This window comes from Opisthorchis viverrini, assembly GCF_000715545.1.
Source record: "Opisthorchis viverrini unplaced genomic scaffold opera_v5_180, whole genome shotgun sequence".
Classification (NCBI taxonomy): Eukaryota; Metazoa; Platyhelminthes; class Trematoda; order Opisthorchiida; family Opisthorchiidae; genus Opisthorchis; species Opisthorchis viverrini.
The window spans coordinates 348,880-373,609 of record NW_008751837.1 but is presented as its reverse complement, the minus strand read 5'-3'; the positions used below and the strand labels follow the sequence as shown (position 1 = coordinate 373,609).

General features: G+C 44.1%; 3 protein-coding genes across 3 annotated transcripts in view; 2 read left to right on the top strand and 1 right to left on the bottom strand.

The window, feature by feature from the left end:
* The window catches only part of T265_14352 (hypothetical protein), a gene marked incomplete at both ends in the record, with an annotated part of 32,997 nt that extends 29,567 nt beyond the window's left edge, over positions 1 to 3,430 (top strand). The window contains one exon of the mRNA XM_009173274.1: positions 390 to 3,430. Coding sequence (XP_009171538.1) covers positions 390 to 2,188 — 1,799 coding nt within the window. The remainder of the gene's footprint in view (positions 1 to 389) is intronic.
* Positions 1 to 10,304, bottom strand: part of T265_07678 (hypothetical protein) — a gene marked incomplete at both ends in the record, with an annotated part of 37,979 nt that extends 27,675 nt beyond the window's left edge. The window contains one exon of the mRNA XM_009173257.1: positions 10,235 to 10,304. Within this exon, the coding sequence (XP_009171521.1) occupies positions 10,235 to 10,304 (70 nt within the window). The remainder of the gene's footprint in view (positions 1 to 10,234) is intronic.
* Positions 10,305 to 16,102: 5,798 nt separating this feature from the next.
* On the top strand, positions 16,103 to 23,284 carry T265_14351 (hypothetical protein; the record flags this gene model as incomplete). The annotated part of the gene is made up of 3 exons (XM_009173273.1): positions 16,103 to 16,187; positions 18,668 to 18,896; positions 23,056 to 23,284. Coding segments are annotated over 3 exons (543 nt in total), but the record flags the coding sequence as incomplete, so codon positions are not given.
* Between the last annotated feature and the right edge of the window lie 1,446 nt (positions 23,285 to 24,730).

Below are 24,730 nucleotides of genomic sequence, written 5' to 3'. Positions count from 1 at the left end.
TGTGAGTCGTCTCTTCCAGAGATAAAACTTCTACCGTTCCTGATAACGTTGCTCCACTATGCGGCGCCATTATATTTGGGAGAGGATGTGGTATCTTGCTAAGACATTTTCATCCTATATGGTGTTCGTGTTGTACTACGCCGGGTGAAATATAAACACTGCATCAATTTGTGGAAAGTCCTTAAAAGGAAGTTGCCGAAATTTTACGTGCCATACTGGGGACTCCCAACGGGCACGACAAGCGAACTGACACCTCGCGGCAGAGTTGAGTTGCTCGAAGAAGTATTACGACATATTTAGAGTTAACTGCCTCTTTCCACATTAACTACTGTCATTTTGGGAATCAATTAAGAATGCATCGGTAAGCTAGCCGTATTTTCTTATTACAGATCACTGGGAACGGGGGAGTGGTACGGCTTCCTCTGGAATCGGTTCGGGAGTTACTGTGCAGACTGGATTCCAAAACCCGAAGCACGACCCACCTCCAGATTGTGCTTCCAATTTTGCTGCCTATCGTACTCGGTCTTCATCAAGTCCTCTTCCTACACCACCGCCATCAGTCATGGTCAATTCACGCGAAGCAGACAGCTGTACTGCTGCCTCTGACTGTCACACCCATCTTTCAAACCAATGTCGTTGTTCCCCGTCGGCAGTTACTAATCCCCTGAGTAACCCTCGTCAACAACCAGTGAGTCAGTCTTGTATGTCTCAGGTGGACGTTGAAAGACTCTCCGCTACCAGTTCACAAGTAAGTAGCGGACTTGGGTCGATGGGCTCTTCGAATGCCGGAAGTGGATGTGGCATAACCAACGACAGTAACACTGTGAGGACTCCTCAACCGCATATTCCCACTTATGCAAATCGAGGCACTGGGGATATGTGTGGCGTTGGAACTAAAAATCTACCTCAGCAGCAAACTGAACCACATCACGGCTTAATTTGGTCTTGTGTCTGTGCCTTACCTGGTTGCCCTAACATTAACCAGTCGTCTCCTATCCACTCCGGTCATATGTCTAATCCACCCGAACAAATATCGACTTATACTCCACATTGGTCACCTTGGCAACGCACTCCAATGCACGATTCGGGCACAGCGGAAAATATAGCGGATCAATGGAAACCCGAAAGCTGTTTACACCGATTCTGTCCAGGACCCGACCACTCTTTCTATGCACGAAACCAGATTTCTTTTGGATACTCAGATCCGTCCGCTCAAGCGTCAAATACAGACAACCTGGTAACCACCTATCTTGACCCGTCATCGTACTTCAAAGGGCATCACAATGGAACACAAGCGGAAATGCGCACACTACCCCCCGTTGCGAGCACACCGAATGAGGTGCAAGCTTGGCGTGCATTATCTCACCCTCACACTGCATACCCCCATTGGACTCCTTCACGTCAAACCTTACATCGACAAGCAAGTGTTCCTTCTGATCACGTCTCTCCTACTTCGGTGCATAACGACCTGCTCCCAGTATCTCATGAAAATTTCCATATATCCCAGACCTTCTCAGAACCACTTCAATCACGCTCCAATCCAGAATCCACCTGTGGATATGCTGGGCGTGTGGAGCCTCAATGGCCAAGACACCCTGGACACGAGTTTCCACAGCCTTTGAATGATCGATGCTTACGAACAAGTCGGATGGTACCAAATGAACTGAATTTGACGTACACCATTCCATCTGAAGACACACAACAAACACACATGCATAACGAAACCTCAGCTTCAAGATGCTCACATCCACCTACTCAATACAACACATATACGACCGAAACCATGTGCCATTCCCCTTCTTCGCATTGTCAGATGGGAACAAATCAGTCTCAGACCGCCCAACCATTTATCCAAACACATCAGTACCTTCCTTTAGAACGCACTCCAACTTCAAATTGTCCGGACCATTCCATGGTGACAACAAGTGCCGCACCACACAACATCAGAGGTCCCACAGCTGCGGTACCCTTAATTAATCGCCCTGATCTCGGTGTTGAAAATCATTCACATCTTTCCACTCCACACCCGATGTACAGCCCATCACTTCACTCTATTTTTGAAGAAGCTCCAACCGCTGCTCAAAACATTCTGCCGCCTTCTGGTTGTGACGTGATTAGTTCCAACATGATCGTGTGCAATGTGTCCACGATGAATGCAGATAACATGAACTACGGTCCATACAACTAATACTCGAATCCGGACAAATAGCCTACTACTTAATTGTTAGTGAACATGAGCCTTTGGAAGTCCTTCAATAAGTTTCGTTGCCGCAATGATAACACTAGTCACTACATGCGACAGTTTAAAAATCATGTCAAATTTTTTTGGTGTGGGCTATCAACTGTGACTATTCAGAGTGCATCTGGTGTTTTCTTAATGCAGTTGTGATGAACCAAAGTCACGTCTTCATGATTAATCCTCAGCAGTGTTTGGAGGTGAACAGTCACATTCACAATGCATTTTAACATTTCATTTCGTTTATACATGCACCATCAAACATTAGAGGCAGTGCTTATTCATACCTTTATTCTATCGCATTTTACCCCTCAGTTTTCTCGTACATTGTTCTGGCAAACGACGGCTGTGCATGTGTTTTGATTTGTTCCGGTGATTGTGCAATAGGCCGAGACTTTTATCAAACGGTCCCCATGCCTTTCACTGCGCATCCCGTTGTTGTCCCCTCTGTGTGTGGATTCCCTGCTCATACACCCCATACGACTATCAACGCCAGCAAACCGCCTAGTCGCATCCCACAATTCACATGTGCACAGGGCTTCTCAGAGCTCCTGAAAAGCAGTGTATAGTTGGATAAGAACGACTGGTTTTTATGTGCATATGTTTCTATTATCACCCATTTGTACTTAAAAGCGCCAAAACTTGTAACTATACGTCCCTGTAGTGCCCTGAAGGGTTACTGCTGCCAGAGCCGAGCTCTTTTCTGATTGTCGTAGTCAGCTGACCTACTTTTGCTGTTTTTTATACTCGTCTGAGGTAGAGACAATACAGACGCAGTCCTGTTGACTCGCTTTTGAGTCCAGAGCACAAGATATGCATACTTTGTTCCCGGCCGGTCATTCGCAGTCGAAAACAACAGTGCTTTCACTATAAATGCTTTCGCACATGGTTCCTGGATTTTGGAAGAGTCATGGTTTGGCTTTCCCTAGTTAACCTTTGTTCTCCATATTGAGATATGCTCACATATTTCAATCACGACACCATATTCCTTTTGCACCTGTTTGCTCTTCTATCAGCGTCCACCCCGACCCTGCTGCACCACTCCGCCATATTTCTTATCCCCCCGACTGGCTGCGCGCCATCGACGATAGAAAACATCTCTACCGGTTTTACCCCCTTACTTCTTGTGTGGCTTATGTGATGCACGGTTTCACTTGCAAGCGCATGCATGTACATTTGTCTGTACAAAACGAAGACAGAATGTATAGGATTGCATTGAAAAAGGTGTTTTCCCTCCGAAGTGATAAGGTAATGAACCACACCCAAACCAGTTTACGCTAGTAACCATTCAATGTTCCTGCGTTTAGAAATGAGTACTCTTTCAAGCCATAGGTTGCACGAGGCCAGGTCGAATGTGGCAGAAAACACGGACCATCTGAAATCAGTACGCGATTTCCGCCCCATCACTGAACGCGTACTTATCTGTGTACTTGCAAGTGGTCAACCTTTCCGTATAGAGCAAGCATGGAACTGCTTGAAGTTGTGTTATCAAAAATATGCTGTACTTTACTCGCGAAATGATGTCTTTGTGACGTTGATGACAGTCCGTAAACAAAATTCCAATAGTTCTTTTAAACATGTAGCTGTCAGCGATTAGTAATGGCTCATTCGACTGGTTGGGTGGAGGATAGTCATTCCATAAGGCGGAAAAGCAAAATGATGACACAGATAGTGTGGTATATTCAAGCAAAGTTTAACAAATGCGGTGGCGCATCGTAATGGTATTGTGTGAACGCTGTCCGTCAGGCAGAAGGTGATGCATAGGCTCTGCTTTTTAGTAATATGTTGATAGCGTAGCTAGTCGGTGGTTGCTTCAAGAAAATGGCGCAAATAGACCATTGAATCTCAGTACCATGGAGTTATGAGTGTATATTACTATTTCACAGGAAACCGAAGTTATCTTATTCGAACAGCAAGATTGATGCCGACAAGACAGGCATCCGTTTAGATTACGCTTAAGATAGCAACAAAGGTCGAACCAACCCTATTGGTTTCTAAGCATGCTCCATCCGCTTGCAGGTTAACGCGCTATTAAGGATGAGTTCAAAATTGTTCGTGGAGTGGGACTTGAAGTGGCTGATCATTTCCACAACACTAGCAGGATAAACTAGTTATACAAACTAAAGTCCCGATATGAAACGAGTGCTGGAAACCACGCGCATTCATGTGTGGACAGTTCGCCCCAGATATTTTCGAAAACAAATGACGTCTTTAACACAAGGGCTATAACAGCAAACGCTATTCATAATGCGATGATATGTGGATCAGAGGTGGCGGAATTTCATAAACGCAAAATACTATAGTGATTTCATCTTAGATTGCTTGATTTTTATTCGAACACATCGTAAGCCCTCTACGACTTATGTCGAGCTTGGCATGCTAATGAATAACTGAACTCTGCCTGGCCTCGTCCAGCATAGACTGAGAGTGCTAATCATCTGGACAAATCACATTCGAAACGCAGACTGATGATAATAAAGTTGGAATAAAGCAAGTATGAACTCTGGTCAACTCGATATTCACCAAGTTTCCAGTAGTTTCCACGGATTTCACTGTTCCATCGAACAACATCGATGTGACAATTAAGACATTTCCACGTCACTCATCCGTACTGAGCTGACGAATACCATATGCGTGGGTACTGTAGAAGAGTAATTCGTGCTCACTGGGATCTCAGAAAAAGAGACACCTGCCACTGAAGATACAAAATTTCATTTCATCGAAATCGCCACTCGATGACACAATCGGTCTATCACCGACGGTCTACCATCTCAAACAGAAAAAGTTCGCAATGGAAGTTGCTTAAACCATTTAGTCCTACCTATTCGTGGATTATCGCCTTCAACAGACTAATAATCACAAACACAGCTGGCAAACTGCGTGCTAATGTTTCCTGGTTGGAGTTTAGTTAGTCCATAAGTGAACGTTGAAAACGAACACAATATCCATTGTTATAATACGTATAGATAGCAATACCGGTTCAAGTCGATAAAACGGGATGAATTGGATCAGCGTATAATATTTCGTTGGTTGTTGGAGTTTCGTTTTTGTTGTGCGAGGTTTCTCGAACTTAATTCTTTTGCTCATTCTCCGTATTAATTTATCTGTGATGAATTATTTTTATTACGTTTGCTTTTATGCAGGTTTGGCTAATCTGGAAATCACTTGTTCTCAAAGTTCTCTTTAATGACAGGGAGTATTGGTTTGAATTCATCCATCTTTCTGCAATTTCTGTGTACTTTCGAGAGAAACAAACCCTTAATATGAGGCCAAAAAACATAAATTGGTACTCGTTGATTAGATAAGAGTTAATTCCATCGGTATGTCTGTGTGTTTCATCATTCCATACCAATCTCACAGTTGATGACAACTTTTTGGAAAAAAATAAAAGTCTCATCTGATTGATTTTCGTCAACTGGACGTCCACCCTTCCGAATTCTTTTAATAAATGGCGTCTATCTAAAATCCGTCTTGTGGTTCTGGCTGTGGTACTTATTGTTGTTGTCTGCCGACAGAGGACTGAACTCACCTAGTACCAGTGTTTCCAACCGGGATAGTGTATGGTGTGCAAACCTCACCAAAACCCTAGCATACACAGTGAATTAGTTTTTTCTTTCATTAAGGTTTTAGAGGGAAATACAAGCACCGGAAACTATGGGGGCAAATCATACCCTCATCGATGCAGCTGGGTATATCTTGGGACGATTAACTTGAGGGCTGTAAATCAAAATACTATGGCGCACACTTGTGAACCATCCAAGTCTAATGATCCTCATCTCAGATTCTAGCTATTTGTCCAACCTCCGATTGAACAAAAGGCCTCGGGTGAGGGACATGTGAGTAGGGGTCAGCGAATGAAGAGCTTTAAAGAGGAATGATACTTCCTGAGTGTCCAGGCTGAAGAATGGGGCTTGGTTGAGATGCCCTACCTTGAGCATTTGACTCAAAATCAGGCCCATGAGTCAGTGGCAGGATGTAGGGAGTTGCTTGGAGATCTCTGGACCGCGAGTTAGCGGTTGTTACGGTTTTATTGAGGGACCCTATACGGTTTGAACCACTTGACTGTAGTGGTTAGTCAGGCCTGAGGATGCAGGGTGCGCACAATATTAACAGATTGTTTGGTTCTAAAAATATTTTGACCGTATTGAATAGTGTGGCGGTAGTCACGGTTAACCGTCGGGCGATCGGAGTGGTTTTTTAGGGTCAGATTTTTTACAATCTCTCCTTCCTCGGGAGGAGGGAGACAACGTCACTGCACCCATAAACATGTTTGCTTGAAGAGAATACCTTACCGTCTCAACATTCCTATCGTAGAGGACAGTACGACTTTACCTCCGGATCGGATCGAATCGTAGTGAAACTACTAGAAGTACAGGGACCCGCCGTTCTTTGTCAGGCTGCTTCCCAATGGCTTCCCTTGCATGACCGAACCCTAAGGAATTGAGATCCAGTAAGCGTGACTCACAGGGTCATTTCAGTACTAAGTCCGACCACGACGACATGGTGGCGGCCTTAGTTCGGGATCGAGGCAACCTAAACTAGACTAATAAAGTGGGCACGGAGGACATCATGAATATGAGGGCTACCAAAGAGGCTCCCGGGGAACCAGAGAGAAATGTAGACCTTGTATCTTGTGGACACAAGATCATTGTTATCCATGGGATTCCAGAGCTAATCGCGAGAGATGGTGGACAGGGGAAGAGAGTGATCAAATACCTCATCGTTAATCTAGTTACGATGGTAAGCATTGGAAATCACGTTCTCAGAAGTAGAAATTTAGGGCTTGGAGAGTGGAAGGGTGGGCTATTACCGAATCGAGACTCGGCTGAATATGTACGAAAGGCTCCAGATAATCATGCTCAGAATTGTTCCGATTCTGAAACATATAGCCAGCGCACAGAGGCGATGAAAGTACACGGTACACAGCCCGTACTATATGCAAAGACAGTCACAACGGTTTGTGCATGCAAATTGCGTACCGAGACTCGCACTCAAACAGCTCTGTGCACGTGACGCGATGTACGTGACGCAGATGGTAGAAGATGCTCTACTGATTTCTTGGCATCATTCACCCCCTACTTGAATGCACCTAGAAGAGGCGCCATGAGCCACTTACTGTGGCCCGGATAACCATGCGATAAAAAGTATACAACTATCGGGCTTTGTGTCCGAGAGAGGTAGCTCCTGACCTTCATCAGCCGGTTGAAAAATTTGGGTTCTTGGGAACATGAGCATAAAAAGTGGGCTGGGCTGAGAGCTGAAATATCTGATGCTACAGTGCTACAGCAGTCACATAAACGTGGATAAAGTCAGCTACATCTACCGCTAACTTACGTCCCCTGAGATATCTGGTTTACAGAGCTGAGAGGGAGATGGGCGACACACGGTTGGGACCATTCTCCTAATGGCAAATTAATGCATACAACGATTACGCTTTATGTTGATCACTCTTAGCGTACAGCTTTTGAACTTCAGATTCAAACCAGATCTCTAGTAGTAGTTTGCCTACGGTGTTGACCAGATCGAAGAAGATTATTCACTGCTTGAATGATGTAGTCTGGAAGTTACAAAGCTATCTAAATGGATCATTTAATGATGCTGCTACATGACTCAGCTCTCATTAAACATATAGGAGGATTAGGGAGCATATCGAGCACACTAGATTTTGTGCTCATAAGACACCCAAACGATGTTCAAAAGCTGTGTATCCAGCAGCCACCAGGTAACAGCTATCATGGCCTCACGAAGATCAGTTTAGCTTGCAAGAAGTGATAGCGCCTTACAAATACGGGAGAATACATAAAACCACCGACACCATAACGCTGCGAATGCAGGCGTCTTATTACACACAACGGACAACCGCTGATATTAGCTGCACCAGTACGCGGTAGACAGTTACAAAAGCAAGCCTATGCAATTGCAGAAAAATTTTCCCCTCTATGGAGCGAATCGGTGGGAATGGAAACGCTCCTTGGTGGAGTAGTATCATCACCATCATCATCAATCATCATTAATCATCATCATCATCACCATCAAGTGACAACACCAGAGGAGAACACTGGTACTTGACAGCAATTTATTGGAATGAAACTGTGTAAAGAAAGGAAGGGAAAAGTGGGAGAGGAAGTGGTCCTTGCTCTAGCACACAAAAACACCCGAGGTGCCTATACCTCTAATTCTCAGTCAGATAACCTGGATAGAAACTGCCATCACAAACGATACTAGCACCGATTGGCCACCACATCATTCGAGCAGTTTCAGAGTGTTACTCTGGATCCATCGCTTGAATCTAGTTGGTTACGCCATTCCATAAGCAGTGCCCAATATCTCGCAGGGTTTTGGAAAGCAACTTCGATATTAGATGTGTTATCTTGAACGGATCGCATAGGTTATTCTGATAGATTTGTTTCACAGCAGGGCCGGAGAGCATCACAATATCCTTGTGAGGTGTGTGCATCTTGTACAACAACAAGTAGCAGCGGCGACCGGGCGCGTGTCCCAGGACGACCGACTTTCAGTGAATGACCTACACCATTTTTAGCTAGTGGCGATGTGGTCTATCTGGGTTGGAGGTTGGCTCACATGGGGTGGGGAGCAACATATAGACAGGTGGCCTCGTTTGCACAGATACAATCTGTGGTCAGCACATAACTGTAGAAGGCGTTTGTCTTTGTCCGTGCTCTTCGACTCCAGTAATAGATGACCACCAACTTGAGCGTCAGCAAAGTTAAATCCACCTACTTGCGCATTCATAGCCCAGCAACTATAACAATGTCTGCGCCCAATGTTCGCCTTCTGTCTTTGGTAGCATCCCAGCTACCAACAGAACCAGTGCCTCCAGGATCACCACAACTGCGCAAATGGAAACAAGAGGAAACCTCGGGAAGGTCATTTTAACAGCTTTACTTGGGTCCTCTTTTCAGATGGCAACACACATCAGTAGAAGACGAGTCCATCGTGAATGCAAGACTGCTCTGCTCTCCGGCTTTTTTCAGACAGCGAACGTTGAATACTGCCAAATAAGATGAGCGTCGGGGTTTGGGGATTTATTCTGAAGTGTCTGTGACTGTGGTGTAGATACTGTAGCTAACATCAATGGGCGGGCAACGGATCTGTCAGTCATTAAGAATAAGCCTACGGAGATGTTTCTAGCAACGGAATTGCGAGAGGAAAAGTGTGAATGTACGAAAGAAGAAAGGAGCCGTCAGCAGTAGGCTGTCTTCGCCTTACAGCCCTGCTGTATGCTGGTAGCACCACACGACGGTCGATGTGGCGTGAGATTATACGTAATTGTGGAATTCAGACTTGCAAATGGGCAGGGATACTGTCATGATACGTGGGAGGTTTTCCTCAAGGTACAGGACAGGGATGGTTGGCGTGAGGGTCAGGGTAATCTAAATTTTGAGGGACAAGTCACCACAACTGTTCCAACTCTCGACCTGGTGGACCTGGAGTTTGTTCTAACCGGATATCCAACCTGGTATGAGAGCCTGTCGGAGCGTCACGTACCTTTACGAGTATGGGTTATCGTCACACCGCGGTAAGGTCCAGTATCTTTGTGATGGTGTCAGAGGAGCAGGATGAATCGGTATCACAATAGAGACGGGATAGCCTTGGGCCGTTCTAAACCCAGTGGTCGACAGTAGAGGTACATGCAGTAAGAGACTTCAAGGTGGGTTGCCAATAAGGTACAGCGGACTTACATAGAAATGCTTGTCACAATCCTGAAGCCAGCTTCATCTGTTTCATCCAAGTCCTTTCTCTGACAGACGATCGTTGATTTAGGGAGATGAGAAGTATCGGCCCCTTTATACTAAGCTACTGGTGGCCGATAACTTCAAATTTTTTTCAGCAAGTTCATACTAAAAGTCCGAAATGCAGTACGTCTGAATCTCCTTCAAGCATTAGATGCTCAGGAATGTTAGGACAATCCTCAGCTTCAAGCTTCAGAATGATCAGAAAACGTCCTGAGTATCTTCAACTTCTGTGATAACTTACCATCTAGAGTCGTGGTGTCGGCGATGGTGAACAACCTAAGGTTGAAGCTTGCTAGCTTCTCGGAATACATTTAGGCACTACCACGTACAACTCACACCTAAATATCCTTACTACTAATTTCCTCGTTCCCCGATGGCTTCCGTCACATTTTCCAAGGTTAGCCTGCCGCCAATCTGATGTGTGTAAAATCTTCCGATTTGTGAGCCACATTGATTCTAGCCAACGAGTGGTGGTCACCATCAGGAATCGTAGGCTAAAGCCTAATTGACAAATCGGTTAGTTGTCGGAGAACCGAGAATTACAGCTGTAATGCTGGTGCAACGATATGGGGGATTATTGGTTTCTGTCATATGCTTTTATATTGTCCTATCCTGGTTAATGACAGCCAAGGTAGCACATAGCCAATCGTAATTCAGCATGGGATAGGAACACACATCCACACACTTAGGTGCACTATTCTAGCTCATGAGCACTGCAGCGTGTTGGACGGATGCGGCAGAGTACCCGGCCCTGTCACTGCCTTCCGAACCTTGTCGAATTTGTTCAATGGGAAACAATCTTGGTGCCTTTTAGTCGCTGACATTGTAGCTACCTTTTCGCCACATACATGATTGTACAGGTCACCGCCACTCGCTGGATCACGAGATCTATTTTTTTCCTTGCACTCACAAATCACGCTACAATCGTGACTAACTTGACTATGCAGCTCACGGTCAAGCCCTTCATCCCAAGACCTCGTTCTTTTTTCCCTAATAGTACAAACCACGATACACATCCGATATCGACTGTCTACCGTCTGATACGGTAGCAAAAAGTCATGTGCTGACACCCACACACACGCAAACGTCCTACAAATAGTATGCCAGCACAGCAACACGACATGACTCAACAGAGCTTCGCACGTCGTCCAGCTCGGAGCAGAGCCGTTCAAGATCTTTACGGCGTTTCACTCACGGATATCCAGGACTACGTGTGGCTGTTACAACAGCGAAGAAGACACGAAACCTGCATCCGGATTTACAACAGGATTTATCAAACTGTACCTGCAAAACGATAAGTCCCTTGTTTGCATATATATCTATTGTAATAATTTTGCTCAACAAGCGGACATTGTTAGTGCTCCCCGTTTTCTCGTTCGTATAACTAGTTTTCGGGTTCCGTTAGAGCATTAACAACAGGCCTCCGTCTGCATGAGCGTTTCTCGTGGGGCACACTTTAGGTCTGCATTAATTTGCGGGCCAATCACAGGACGTCCTACCGAATGTTGAGGGCCAGGATTTAAACAAAGATTAAAGTTTAAAGGAATTCTAGCATATTTTATTGCATAATTTTTTCTGAAGGAGCTCTTCGTCGACCATTACTTATGTTGGTTAAGTAGGTAGGATAGTTCAAAATTTTCGTTGCCCGATTTGGTAGAATCAATCTGAGCCAGCTTCCTAAAGTGATAAATGGCTCTGAAGATTTAGCCTGAAATAACACACTCCCATGAAAGGCAATATCAGCCTCACTTCAATAGCCTCCGTGGACCCGAATAAATTTTCGGTTCACCTTCAGATTAGATTGTTGTATGTTAACTTACCATCGAAGAACCTCATCTGGAATCCAGAGATGTGATTTGTTTAGCGTGAATTAAATTGGTACCAACAATCATCTTTCTTTATTTCCATACATGGTTCACATGAGTTTAGCGAGACCAAGATGAGATGAGCATTTTTGCTACGGTAATATCTTTGGTTGAAGATGTGCGGGATCCTTACGAACGTTTGTGGATCGTTTCAAATTAGTTTAGCAAGATAGAACACGGGAGGGGGCCTATTTGTCAAAAACATGATAAAATGCAGTTGTCCTTCTGGGATTTCAATGTACATTTCCCCATGAGAGTTTCTAAGCAACCTGGTGAGTAATGTGTGTCGCCGAGAAAATTTATTGCGGTATCTTGAAAATCCCCCAGCTGGAACATGAAGTGGTTTTTGTGCCTCATATTCAGTTAGAGAGCATCACAGACGAGGGCTGCAGGTACGATTCATTTGAAACACTCGTTAAGATTAACTTGGTTTGCAAATGGGTGTATCTGGCGAACCTGTATAGTTTGGTGTTTAAATTGAACATAAGACTAACGAAAACTCTAGGGACTTTGACTACGCGATGAGCTCCGAGAAAAGCGAAACCGGTCACTATGTGTCACGGCGTTTTCAGCAACCTTATGAGTTGTGAGTTCAGTCGAGTAAGTATATACATTTTTCTGGTAGATCAACCAATTGGTGGCATTGTCACAAAAATGCATCTCATGAACAATGAAAAATCGTGACTTTGGTTGGGCAAACCAATATTCTCAAGTGCTCCATTATTCTTACTTGACAAGGGTTCGCAGAGGCCATTAGCTCGCCTAAATATGGTAGCATAACAAATTTATCAGTACCAGCGAGTTGCTCATCACCGACAATCCAGCTTCATTCCTCATTTCCTTTAAGTTTTCAAGTAATGTTACAGCTTCTCCAGTATAGCACAATGCGATTGTTACCAGGGTCACGCATTAGCAAACTGTCCAAGTGGTAACGGACAACATGTTGCTGAGGGTTCATTATATTATCCATATGATGGCGATTTCGGGCGGGAAATCATTAGAAAATAGAACAGATTTACCTGGGCTCCAAAAGATTACGTTTATTGGATGGACTGATGAGTAACCCAGTGACGCACAAAGCCGATATTGCTGAGGTAAGTGCATCCGTACTTCGCACAAACCCACATGATGCTGCACCGGAGCGATTCAGTCTTTGTCGATTGGCCCGGTAGTGTCTCAGCACCGTAACGCATCGCAGCTGAACTCTACCAACGCCTCCTAGTTAAGGTGTTCTCCATGCTGACTGGGCATTAGACTGCAGTTGACTCCAGCGTCATGTGCTCTTTCAAGGACTTCGGTGCTCGGTATTTTCAGTTCACTGGATCCGAATGATTTTGCGCAGATAATGTACATGAAATCAGTCAAGAACCGGAATATATCGCCTTCTAAAGGTCAGGGTCTTGTTCGTTCGAGATAGCTGCACAGGTTAGCACCCAGGCTTTCATCCCAGTATGAATCACTTTGACCGCTCTGACAAATATGCCCGGACAGTCGGGCTTCGTAGGACGATCCACAGAGCCTCCCTGTTGAAGGGATGGATAACTTATATGGGGTCCACAACCCGATCGTAGAGTGATTGACCCCGTCCATGACACAGCCTTATATTTGTCTTGCGTCAAAAATTGAGTCAGGGGTACTTCGATCACGTTGAAACACGCTGCTCTTTAGGAACCTTTTCTCTCAAAATGCTATCGACCGCAATACTGTTGAGCAGGAAACGAGCCATAGACTAATTCCGGGGAAGTTGGTCTTCCTCAGACGATTTCCATCATTTTAAGACCATAAATTATCTTTGCATCCATGAATTTCTGCGGAATATCGTCCAGCTCCCCGAATTCTGCACGGGAGGCAAATTTCGTCCCATCGGTCCTTCTACATCTAATAGTTCAACGGGAAGGTCGTCCAATCCAGCCGAACTCTCATTTCATAGTCGTTTTATGACCCTCTGCAGTTCTGTACCTGTAGGTAGGGGCGGATGGACTATGCGGCTTAAATCGGAATTTCCTGGCCAACTGAGTATTGTTGGTCTCCCAGCCGCCGGAATTTCGCCGGGCTTGATTAATTTTTATCAGTTTGTCTATATTCTGTCAGCTGAATGTATTAAATTTTCGTTTTTTGGGGCATTGTCAGTCCGCGTACGACTTGAGCTCTTCACTTCTCTTGGTAAAGTACTAATTTTATTGTTTCCTGCAGGTGTTTTAGAATCTTGATCCTGGTGCCTCTGAATTGTTTTCAGGCCTTTGTTTTTGTCGTGTTTTGGAACGCCTTGCCGAACGCCAAATTCTTTTCTAAAAATCGAGGGAGATATCGATGGGACAATCTCCTCTTTCCTGCTGTGGTGTAGTCGTTGCCATGGCAACTGTTTGGATGTGTGTGTGCATTTGGGTCCAATGTCTTTCGTGTGTTTGGAACTTGATCCTTCGCCAGCCTTTGTATTAGTGGTCCGCAAAAATTTGATTCAGTTTCCTCATTCTTCACCCTTCTTATATCAAACTAAGATGAGTTCCCTCTTGATCCACGACGTGGCACTTCTCCGAGTACTATGAGTACTTCGGTCCGAACTGTATTCGGCTCCGTGGATAAATTTTGGTACATTGCGGAAATTTGTTTGCCGCACAATGACAGTCGTTTAGGTATCTGCTTCCTGGATGAGTCTATCAAGCAAGTGATATTCTCCCTACATTAAATAGCTTATTGATTGTATAGAGCTCAAATTGTCCTAAGTAGCCTTCCTTTTTTGTCTTTGTTGGTCCGATTCTAAATGGATCCAGCGTCTTCTTTTAGGTTCTTACCAACCGGAGCGTCACATTAGCCTATGGGAAACTAGGAGTAGGCTTGAGAATCCTTTCAAGTGGGACATCTGAGTGTAACACTCGGTCCCAGGCGCCAAAAAATGTATCAAACTTCACCCTTGATAGCCCAAATCAAATGGTTATTGGTCTAAAGTTTAAGGCATTTCACTCGATTCATTGATCTTTAATTCACAGATGCGAATCAGGCGCCACGCAGAAAATATAGAAAATATGGTGGAAGGTACAACCGGAGCCATCCACCCTTAGCTTTCTTTGATCATCCAGTCGGGTTTCGCTAATTACTGAAAGATCTGTCTCGTAGCGTTTGAGCTGTTTTTTTTGACAAGAGAGGTCCATCTTCCAGGCTTCGCGGTTATTCGGGAACATTTTCGAGTTCCAGGTCAAGTCGTAAAATGAATATTTTCGTTCCCTTCTTGATCACTGAATCTTCAGATCAGGACTAATTTGGGGACTGACTTCAAGATCTGACCCAGAGACTAAGGTGCAACCGACTGATTCTTATTGTCAGTGTGCGCAGTGGGTGCATCGTGAGCAGCACCAGACACTTGATTTTCAAAATTATTTTGCCGTGTTAGGTAATGTATCGGTGATCACAGCCAGCCATCGGGCAATCGGAGTATGCGTTCTCGGATGAAGGCAGCAACGCTCATTTCATAAAAATAAAGAGAGAAAAAATATTATTGTCCTCACACTTTTATCGGTGCGAACAGTAGAAATTTACCCACAAATAGGCTCGCAATACGGTTTCGTGTGACACGAGGTCTCCCTGCTCCTTGTCGACTGCTCTCTGTTGGCCTTTCTGGCATTCACTATTCTTAGAGAAAAGCGTTTTATTCAGTGTGGCATGCAGAATAACTACGGCACTGAAACCCGACTGCTACGAAAAGATAGCAGTATATATATGTATGTATATATATATACCGGTCGTTGGCTTCGCTTGTTGTCAGAAGGCAACTACAAAGTTCTTGGGAATCTCTCTATCAGTTTCTTGTGGTTTGTGTTATCCTGTTCATTAGTGATATAATTATTCAACCATTTGACCAATTTCAAGGCCTACTACAGCATACTGTCCGTTCCTGCTTCCGCCATGCTGTCTCACAATTTTAGAATTAACCTTTTCAGATGTCATCGGTCACTTTGTCTTCAAAATTGTCCTGATCAACTAGTGCTGAGGTGTACTAAAATAACGTGCAGAAAATCACTTTCGAGGTCTTAATTTGTGAGGAGTTATCGATAACAAAATGCGTACAACGCCCAATGTTTTATCCAGTGCATGTTAAAAACCACTTTCTGATCACCTCACGTGACTAAACTGATTGTTCGTATACAGCCCTACCCCCTAATTATTCGGTCTGTCTGTACAACTGGTTGATTTTCAGGCCAAATAGCCTGTCGTTTCTCGAACTAGCAACTACTTCTGCAATCAGAGCAATGCTCGGAAGTTTGCGCAACAAGCCACGGTGTTTGGCGGCAGTTTTGTTCCTACTCGTCTATTCCAGTGCTGATGCTTGCATAAGTGAGTCATCTATGATGTCCAGATGTTGTTTCTAGGATGACGTAAGCAAATTTTTGATGAGCACGGCTCACTGTAATGATGCAGTCTAGTCTCGATATACGGAGTGAAAATAAATAATTTTAACCATACCACACCTATTAGGACAATAACCCTTCTGCACTAAAGGGGGTTTCACTCTTACTAGAGTTCATCTGCACGGCACCTTTTTGGAGCTGTATGGTCAGAGCCGTGTTCCTCCAACAAGTGGGGCAAGTATATTAGTTATAAACAGGCCAATACATTTACACTTTTCGAAATGTGTCTGTTCTGACCGACTCCTCTAATGATGGCGTGGTGTGTGTCCTGTTTTTGGAAAACCATCGTTAAAGCACGATGACTCTTCCAGACATGAAAATGCAGTTTCGTCCATCACGCCTCGTTCATCCGAAGTTCGGAGTTCAAGTCTCATTGAAGCTAAATGCACCACAGCTGGTGCAAAACTCGAGTCTAGTTCACGTGGTACGCGCTAGCCAGAATAATCTTCAAAAGACAGGAGCATATTCAAATAAGAGCTGTGCTCACAGATTCTACAAACCAGAGACTGTTCGTAGGCACTCCAAATGTATGTTACCTAGATTCCACTGCTTGGATGTTGTGGGTACCAATAAGAATGACAGTCAGTACTACGCTGAGGATGAAACGAAAAGCCTGCCACATGTCAGTCCTCGCCCCCGGGACAATCTGAGTTCCGAAATCTTTCACTGTTGAAGTGGTATACAGAATATATGCCGCACTGTTATAGTACTATACCATAGTACCCTCCCGTCTCCGATGTGATATTGCCAGGGCTTCCACAAAATAACCCGCCAGTTTGAAGGGAAAATTATGCCTTGTCTTGGGAATGGCTTTGCTGCAGAGGTAAACTCTCGAGTCGTGTCCAGTTAATTCCAGTATCTTCAAACAACCGGGAAACCAAACGGCACAAATAAACTTGTGTGTCTCACCGTTTCTAAATGATGAACGGAACCCAACTGATCGTGATTTAAAATACTTGTTTCGGTGTTTTGATGCCAGACTGGAACTTTCAGATGAAGGTCAAAAGTTGAGCACAAGCGAGCAAATTGTCAGAGTTGGATTCCAAGAGAGACACGGTTTGTTTGAGCCAGGTGGAATAGTAGGCAGAATAAGACGATCCTGGAACTGTCTGATGGATGATTTGGTTGTGACAACTAGATCGCGGTTCTTCCGAGCGTTTGCCACTGAAACATACGTGAACTGGTCTTGATACTGATACTTGATCGACCAGGAAAACGACGCTCCAGTCTTGCGACGAGCGCCGTTTGAGTATCATAACGTGGATATAACTTACCAATCAGGCACGAGAATGACCATGACGTTTGCCGTGACCACCGGGCAATAGAAGTCTTCACTCGGTCAAACTTGTCTGCGTTAGCCTAGGTGGGATGTACCTATTGCCAGTGTTGACACAGGGCAGTCTTCGTTTGTGCCAGCCATTTTTATGGATGTGTATCCGACAGTGGACCACCAAGCTAGCTTTTAACATGCAGCACTTACTTCAGTCTTCAGACTTGAGCTCGATGAGTATCTCCCTCTACAGATAGTTAAGAGGCTCCAGCTCACTAGTGCTATTCGCTTTCGAATGTAGTCAGTGCACCGAAGACGAAAAGGGCGTTTGAAATCTTAGCTCACCGAGATTGACGTTCGAGTTACCCAGTTCAGCGGACCGAAACCAACTGCTTCCAGAACTGCGAAAAGCTAAACCTTGCCATCTGAACCTGACTTCCACCAAAGCGACTACTGCTTTGTAACAGCAAGACGATAGACAGACCCGTTTGCCGTCTGAATTCAACCCTGATCTAAATCTTCAGGGTCTACAGAAGAGATGAGCTTACGCTGAGCATCGTGTGTTTCGGGCACCGCTTGAATCATGCTTAATTTTCTCCACAGGTGGATGAAATTGAGGTGGACAATATAGGGAATTGGGCAAGAAGCAGATATGAAAGTTCTTTTAGTCGTAAATTAAAAAGAAACTCGTCAGGTGTTATGAGCGTAGGGTTGTTTTACTAATCTGTTCAGAAGGTATCCAGTAGCTCTTTGCCCCCCCCCTCGAGTACGTAATTCGCGGTGAGCTGAACCTAGATTCAAACCACGATAAGTTTTCCCAGAGCGAATTTCGCCCGTATTTGCAATTTCACCTGAAGTTGCCTTAAATGCTAGGGCACCTGAGGAATTCGAGAAAACTAGGGTGCTTAGTGCATTTTGTGCACTATGTTGTTTGTGTAGATGGTAACGGAGGAACACTGTAACTTATTCCTTCCAATTACACCGTGGGTAGTAGGACCTTACCTATGGATGCTATATTTTCCCTTATGAGTAGAGAGCAGTCACGAGTTTTTGGGCACTAGTATAGTGTGAATATCAGTCAACGTAGCCATTATAATTGTTGGATACTTTTCAAGTTTCCGTCGTTTTTTCACCAGGTTTTAATATTGCGCCTGATCCAACTTGGCTCATACCAGGCATTGCAACATTTGAAGCACCGTATGGTGGCCAAGTCCGTTTTAAGCCACTAGCCAACGGAAATATCCAAATTAACGGATCAGTTACGGGACTTCCACCGAACAAGACACTTGGGGTCCATGTACACGAAAATGGGGATTTGAACAACGGCTGTCAGAACGTCGGTTCACATTGGAGTCTTTCAGAACAGTGAGTCTGATTGTTGGTGTCCAGTATCAATGTGCTAAAGTGGAAGATGATATCGGCTGGGGTAGCCAAACTGAAATCTGCAATGGTAAAAAGTCCCGAACTCTCATGCGCAGGCCCCAAGTATACCTTATGATCACGTTCAGCAGAAAACTGAGTTTTGATGCATTGCTCAATTGATAGCTGAAATAAGACGTTCAGTTGGTTACTCAACCCAACCCTGCACTGATGTTGTTACCTCGATTGGTGATGCAATCCAACTGCTAAGCTCGGCGAACAGACCAACAACCAATTTTGATCTATCTATAGAGGAGAAGTCGGTAGCTCAGGTAGCGTAGATGGTCGTTGGCTTGTTCGCTGAGCTGGCCAATTTGGTTGCAAACGTTTCATCGCCAATCGAGGCGACATCATCAGTGCGTAGTTATATGCGTAGCGGGGGGTTAGTGGTTGTGCTAACCCGGAGACAGGAATGATGTCTGTGACATTCGCTTCGGAACGTTTCAGGATGTGGTTAACAACAAGAACGACAGCATTTCATCTTAATCGTGGAAACACCCCAGGCAATGCATCAAAACATTTGCAGAGCGTGTAGAACCAGAAGTAGCTGCTCGAAGAAGGACTCGAAATATTTATTGCTGATGCGCTTTACAGAGACTAAGAATCTGAGTGAAGAGTACGAACTAGTCAGTCCTGTTGATGCCAGGTCAATTAAAGAAGATAAAAGTCACCGAAGTGGGATTCAGCGTTAATAAGACTACGTCACTCTATTCGCAGAGACTTTGCAACCATGAAAAACGTCCTTTGGAACTCACACTTCCCCTCGGGAACCCGTGTCTAGTCGCGATCGAGGTTAGACCAAGATTTTAATCTGACTGATTTTACAAATCGAGTGATCACCAAAAGGAAACGTAACGCAGTGTCCGTTTGCTGCAGTGTGGAGTTGATTACAGCATACAGAGAGAATCTAAACTCTAGTTCCAAGCATGCAACAGTAGAATATCGCACTGGTCTACACCCTGATACAGCGCTGAGCCACATCACATTGCTACACCAGAACTCGTTGGTGATTTCAGCTCGATTAGTTGAAATCATGAAACGTCTGCAACAAAAACATAAAGCTCTCTAAGGACAATTCAGCCACAACATGAGCTACCAATTTTTCCCTCCACAATAATAAAGAATCCATAACTGACGGTTCCGGAACAGTGAAACACTGCATCGGATCCAAAAGGAAATAGTCCAATGCAGCGGCCACAGAATCTGTGGTTTCATATCGTTGTCCATTATTGCCAGGTATTTTCCCTGTTGTCGTTACCTCCCAGTGTTCTCCATCCAGAAGAGCTTACAAAGTAGTTGGATGGATTAAAAATGTACGAGAATTACCTTTGCAATCATACTGTTTGAACTTTATCAGAAATGCGCTCACCGAGGTAGGTTTGGGTGGAGTGCGTGTCGCAAGAGCCGCAAGACTGAAGGTATGACAGACATGAACTCCGAGATGACGGAGACCTTAGAAGTACAAATGGAATTTACTGGTGTAAACATCTTCGTGAATATGGAAGGAGGGAAGACAAATGAGCTGAGGATACACCAGGAGTGGAAAGTCTTATTAACGTCCAAAGGTTTGATGCGTTGATAAGCTTTGGGAAAACTTTCGCTCAGACCATTGTGATGTGAGCAGAGAGGAGTTTACACGCAGGTTACATATAAATGTAACAGGTAAAAAATGTGAGTACCACATGCAAGCGAAAATAGCTAGTGTGATTTTGTGACATCGAATTTTAAATATTTCCCACATGGGGATCAAGCTTATGCTTTCCTAGATGGATATCTAATGCCGACTTGAACAGCACGATAGAACGGACCTATGAACCTGTTAGCCATATGTTTATATATCACAAGTTGGTCACCGTGTGTGTGTGAAAAAGAATCATCCTATACATATAATGTGGTTTAACTTACAACTTTTCAGTGGGTTACGGCGTGATTCTTTGCTAGGGGTTAAGTGGATGCTTTCATGTTTGGTGACGAATGTGTAATGTTCGAACCTGATGATGATGCATAATGAAGTGCCTTGCGTTGCGAAGAAGTCCCCAGCCGCGGCTTTTTACATCACACCAGCTTGCCTCATATAGGGTCCCACATACTCTTTTGCGCATCAGGATTAAAAAAGAGTTTGTGAACTAATCGAAGAACTTCTGCTACCTCAAGAGCGCACTGTCTATTCTCTTGACCCTCTACCTTTGATATGAGGTCCCTTGTTGTCAGTGCTAGCTCGGCTTTTGACATTGACATTGGGAAACGACTGTGGAGGAACTGCAGCAGACCAAGCTGCACGTCTAAAAGATGGTTGTATTTCTTCTTCTGTGATGTTTCAAAACAATGACCATCTACCGAAGCAACCTATGTTTCTTGAACACTCTTCAAGTAGACTTAATGCTAGCTGGACGGGACAAGTACCGGTCAAGGCGTTCTTCAGATGGTGAGATGGAATGTTGGCCATCATCCCATCCAACCGTCTGCGGTGACTGAAACGTGCTTTCCGAACAAATTAGAACAGGATTTTCAGGAGCTTATTTGTGATTAGAAGGACACGAAGAGCCGGAATTCGGTTAGAAAAAGCTTTAATATACTTTGGCCGAATGTCTATAAGTTTCTGAAATAAATCGTGTGAAGCGGGATGCGAAGTCATAAGACAGGATGGTATGAAAGGAAACGATACAAACCGGACGATTTTAATTCGGTGTTCGGTAACTTTGAGTCGGAGAGCTTAAGCGTGCAAACTAGAAGCTGGTTTCGACGTTTATCGTCCTGTGGGGGGAATAAAGCCTAATGATGGGTGAATATGTTCTAGACTCGGCTTATTAGTATTGTAGCCTCCAGTCTGTTTGCAGCCGACGTCATTGAGCTCAACTGTCGGGCTATGCCCATCTCACTCTGATAAATCTGACTAGTTCAATAGATATCCCGGATTATTAGGCTCAGAAAAGTGTTGGGAGTGTGTTCTCGTGACTATCATGGTAGAGAGTAAAGTGCATATTGACCGTTATTGGCTTACTTTATCCATTCTTCCTTGGGTTTGTCTTCTAAGTGGTGCAAGCCAAGAGATAATGTTTTGCGTAAACTGTGAGTACCAACTGTTTAGTTGTACTTGCCCCCTTTACACAAATGATTCTAATTGTTTGCCACCAATAGGCCGTGGTTTGGGTTACCAGGCTGTTCGTTGTTTTCACTGCTAGATAATATCTGTTGTGTTCATTTTACCGTACTGTAATGATCTGCGGTATGGTTTAATTTATTCTATTCTGTTCTGCTTAATTTTCTTCGTGTATCTATCTGTAGATGACCCGCAATGACATTCTAGTCATTCCGGGTACTGAGCTGACAGCGGTTCTGGCAATAAATCTCTGTGATCGTTACTGTATGGACGAAAGTGTATAGTGTCTAACACAAGATGGGGTTCTTTGTATGGTTTACGTATATCTCACGAGCGGGTCGGACCATCGAATCACATTTTGCATGTACCATCGGTCTCGACTGTTCTGTTGTCCAGGTCCTTCAGGCGGGCAAGCTGATGACTCTAGAAATGCACCCACCTGTTCGCACTCAGGTTTTATTCTGTCGGCGTCCAGCCTGATATAGTCCGTTCAGGTGGTTTCACACTCCACTCAGCACATATGCACTACCCAATCCTCGTGTAGTTGACCGGGTTCGTTCGATGTGAGCGGTCAGTTTGAAATCTGACGCCAATCCATCACATGGGTACCATGAGCACCAAAAACTCTGCATAATGAGTGAAGGTGATCGTGATTTCTTGATCAGTGTGAAACTTTGTTTCTTCTGGATAACCTAACTGGTCCATTCTGGTTTACCTTAGTTCACTTGTTCGAAACAACTCGTCCTATATCACCTTCCAGTTGAAGTAGGAAAAATACCCCTCAAGATGATTCCTCTGTCCCTGATTGCTCATCGGGACTTAAACATCCTGTTCGTCAAACAAAAAATGTCACAGTTTTATCCTATAGTTTTCGAAAGCCGAAATTTCTATTTCTGTTCCGAGTTTCGTTACAACCTTAGGCGCTAGCCCCCCTTACTAACAAAAATATTATTTTACTTTATGATTAAAAGATAATCAGCGTCATATTTCAAATTCCCTGTACAGAACACATGGAGATGTGGGAGCTAAATATCGACATGCTGGCGATCTCGGCAATTTGAAGACAGATGACCAGGGTGTGATGCATTTCGACCTGGTCTATTGGCCTTTTGAGGACGACCCGTCGCGAGGTTTCATCGGTCTGGCGCTTGTCATCAAGGATCGGGTGGACGATCTTGGCGTGGGTCTTAATCCACTGAGTTCGACAACCGGGAATTCCGGAGAACCTTTGACTTGTGCGTGCGNGACGATCTTGGCGTGGGTCTTAATCCACTGAGTTCGACAACCGGGAATTCCGGAGAACCTTTGACTTGTGCGGTGATCGGAAGAGCGAGGGCTCAGGTTGAAGATTTTGAGTAACTATTTCTCCAGCTCACTGACGGCTCTGTTACGGTTACAACACCGCAGGTTTAGAACACCAGATACAGTGATCTGTACCACTGACCTGTTTTTCAAAATTGAGTTTGCTGTCTTTTTATTGGTGGACAGATAGCCTGATAGTGTGCTTGAAAAGTCACTTATTCCATTTTTCACTTGAAGATATGGACACTTCATCCCTAATGGTCACAGATTTACCAGTTTGGTGCTTAACCAATCGATCAAAATTATCTAAGTATTTGGAGAAGATTGGAACGCCAGCCCAAAGTACATCTAATCTATCCATTCCCAAGCGTGTAAATTTGATTCACAGTCCTTGTACTCAAAGTTCACATTTGAAGAACAAATTCAATCTTAAATCAGTTAGTTCTGATTTAGGCAACCGCGGTAAATTTTACTCCACTAGTTCTGCTTCAGTTCACTCTACTTCGATCTTCTTGACTTCGGTACTGCATTTGCCTGATGAACGGACTGAGTGCACAAGATTAAATGGTCAAATCAGAGAGCAATATTCCGAGGGTAAAAAATGCCCCCCAAATATTTTAATCGCAGTTTTTTTTCACAGTGGATGGTCAGGTATTTGTTGTTGAGATAACCGGAGAATTTTGATCCTACTGAGGTTTTGCCCGCGATATTGAAACTATTAGTTTTTGTATATCTGGGAGAATAAGTAAATAAGTGCCCCAAAAAGGGGTCAACAACAATGCAGCTATGTGACATTATTCTGAGTTATTCAAACCATTAATGTTGTACTGCATTTTCCTGCATTTTGTTTAAAAATTCAGAAAGAATTTTTAGCAATGTTTACAGAGCAAGTCAGGTGTACCATTATGACTACAGTAATTAAGAGGCCCAACCAAGATACCCAAGACTTATTGTTTGCAAAATTCAAGTTGACCTTAGCTGACCATTAATACACTGCATGCATTTGTAGTTACCCTAGATGAGATCCATTGAACACATTTCACATAAGGGAAATCAAGTAACATTAGTGGCCTATCAATCGTACCTTGGACGTGACTACTTAATGTCGGTTTTACGTGGAAACGTTATCAAATTTGTCATGTTCTGGCATTAGGTCCTCCAAACTCACCGGATGAGTCCTATAAAGAAGGGAGAGGTTTGTCTGATTGAGCTTTTTCCCTAAATATTCGGTCAGCTCACAACCATTGAGTGATTATATATCAATTCCTCCGTGGTGATCTACGTTTAGTCAAATAAAACATTCTGAGGGTTCGTCAGTAGTCAGATAGATACATGACCAGACTGATACCTTCGACGTATACATTCATCTGGATACCAA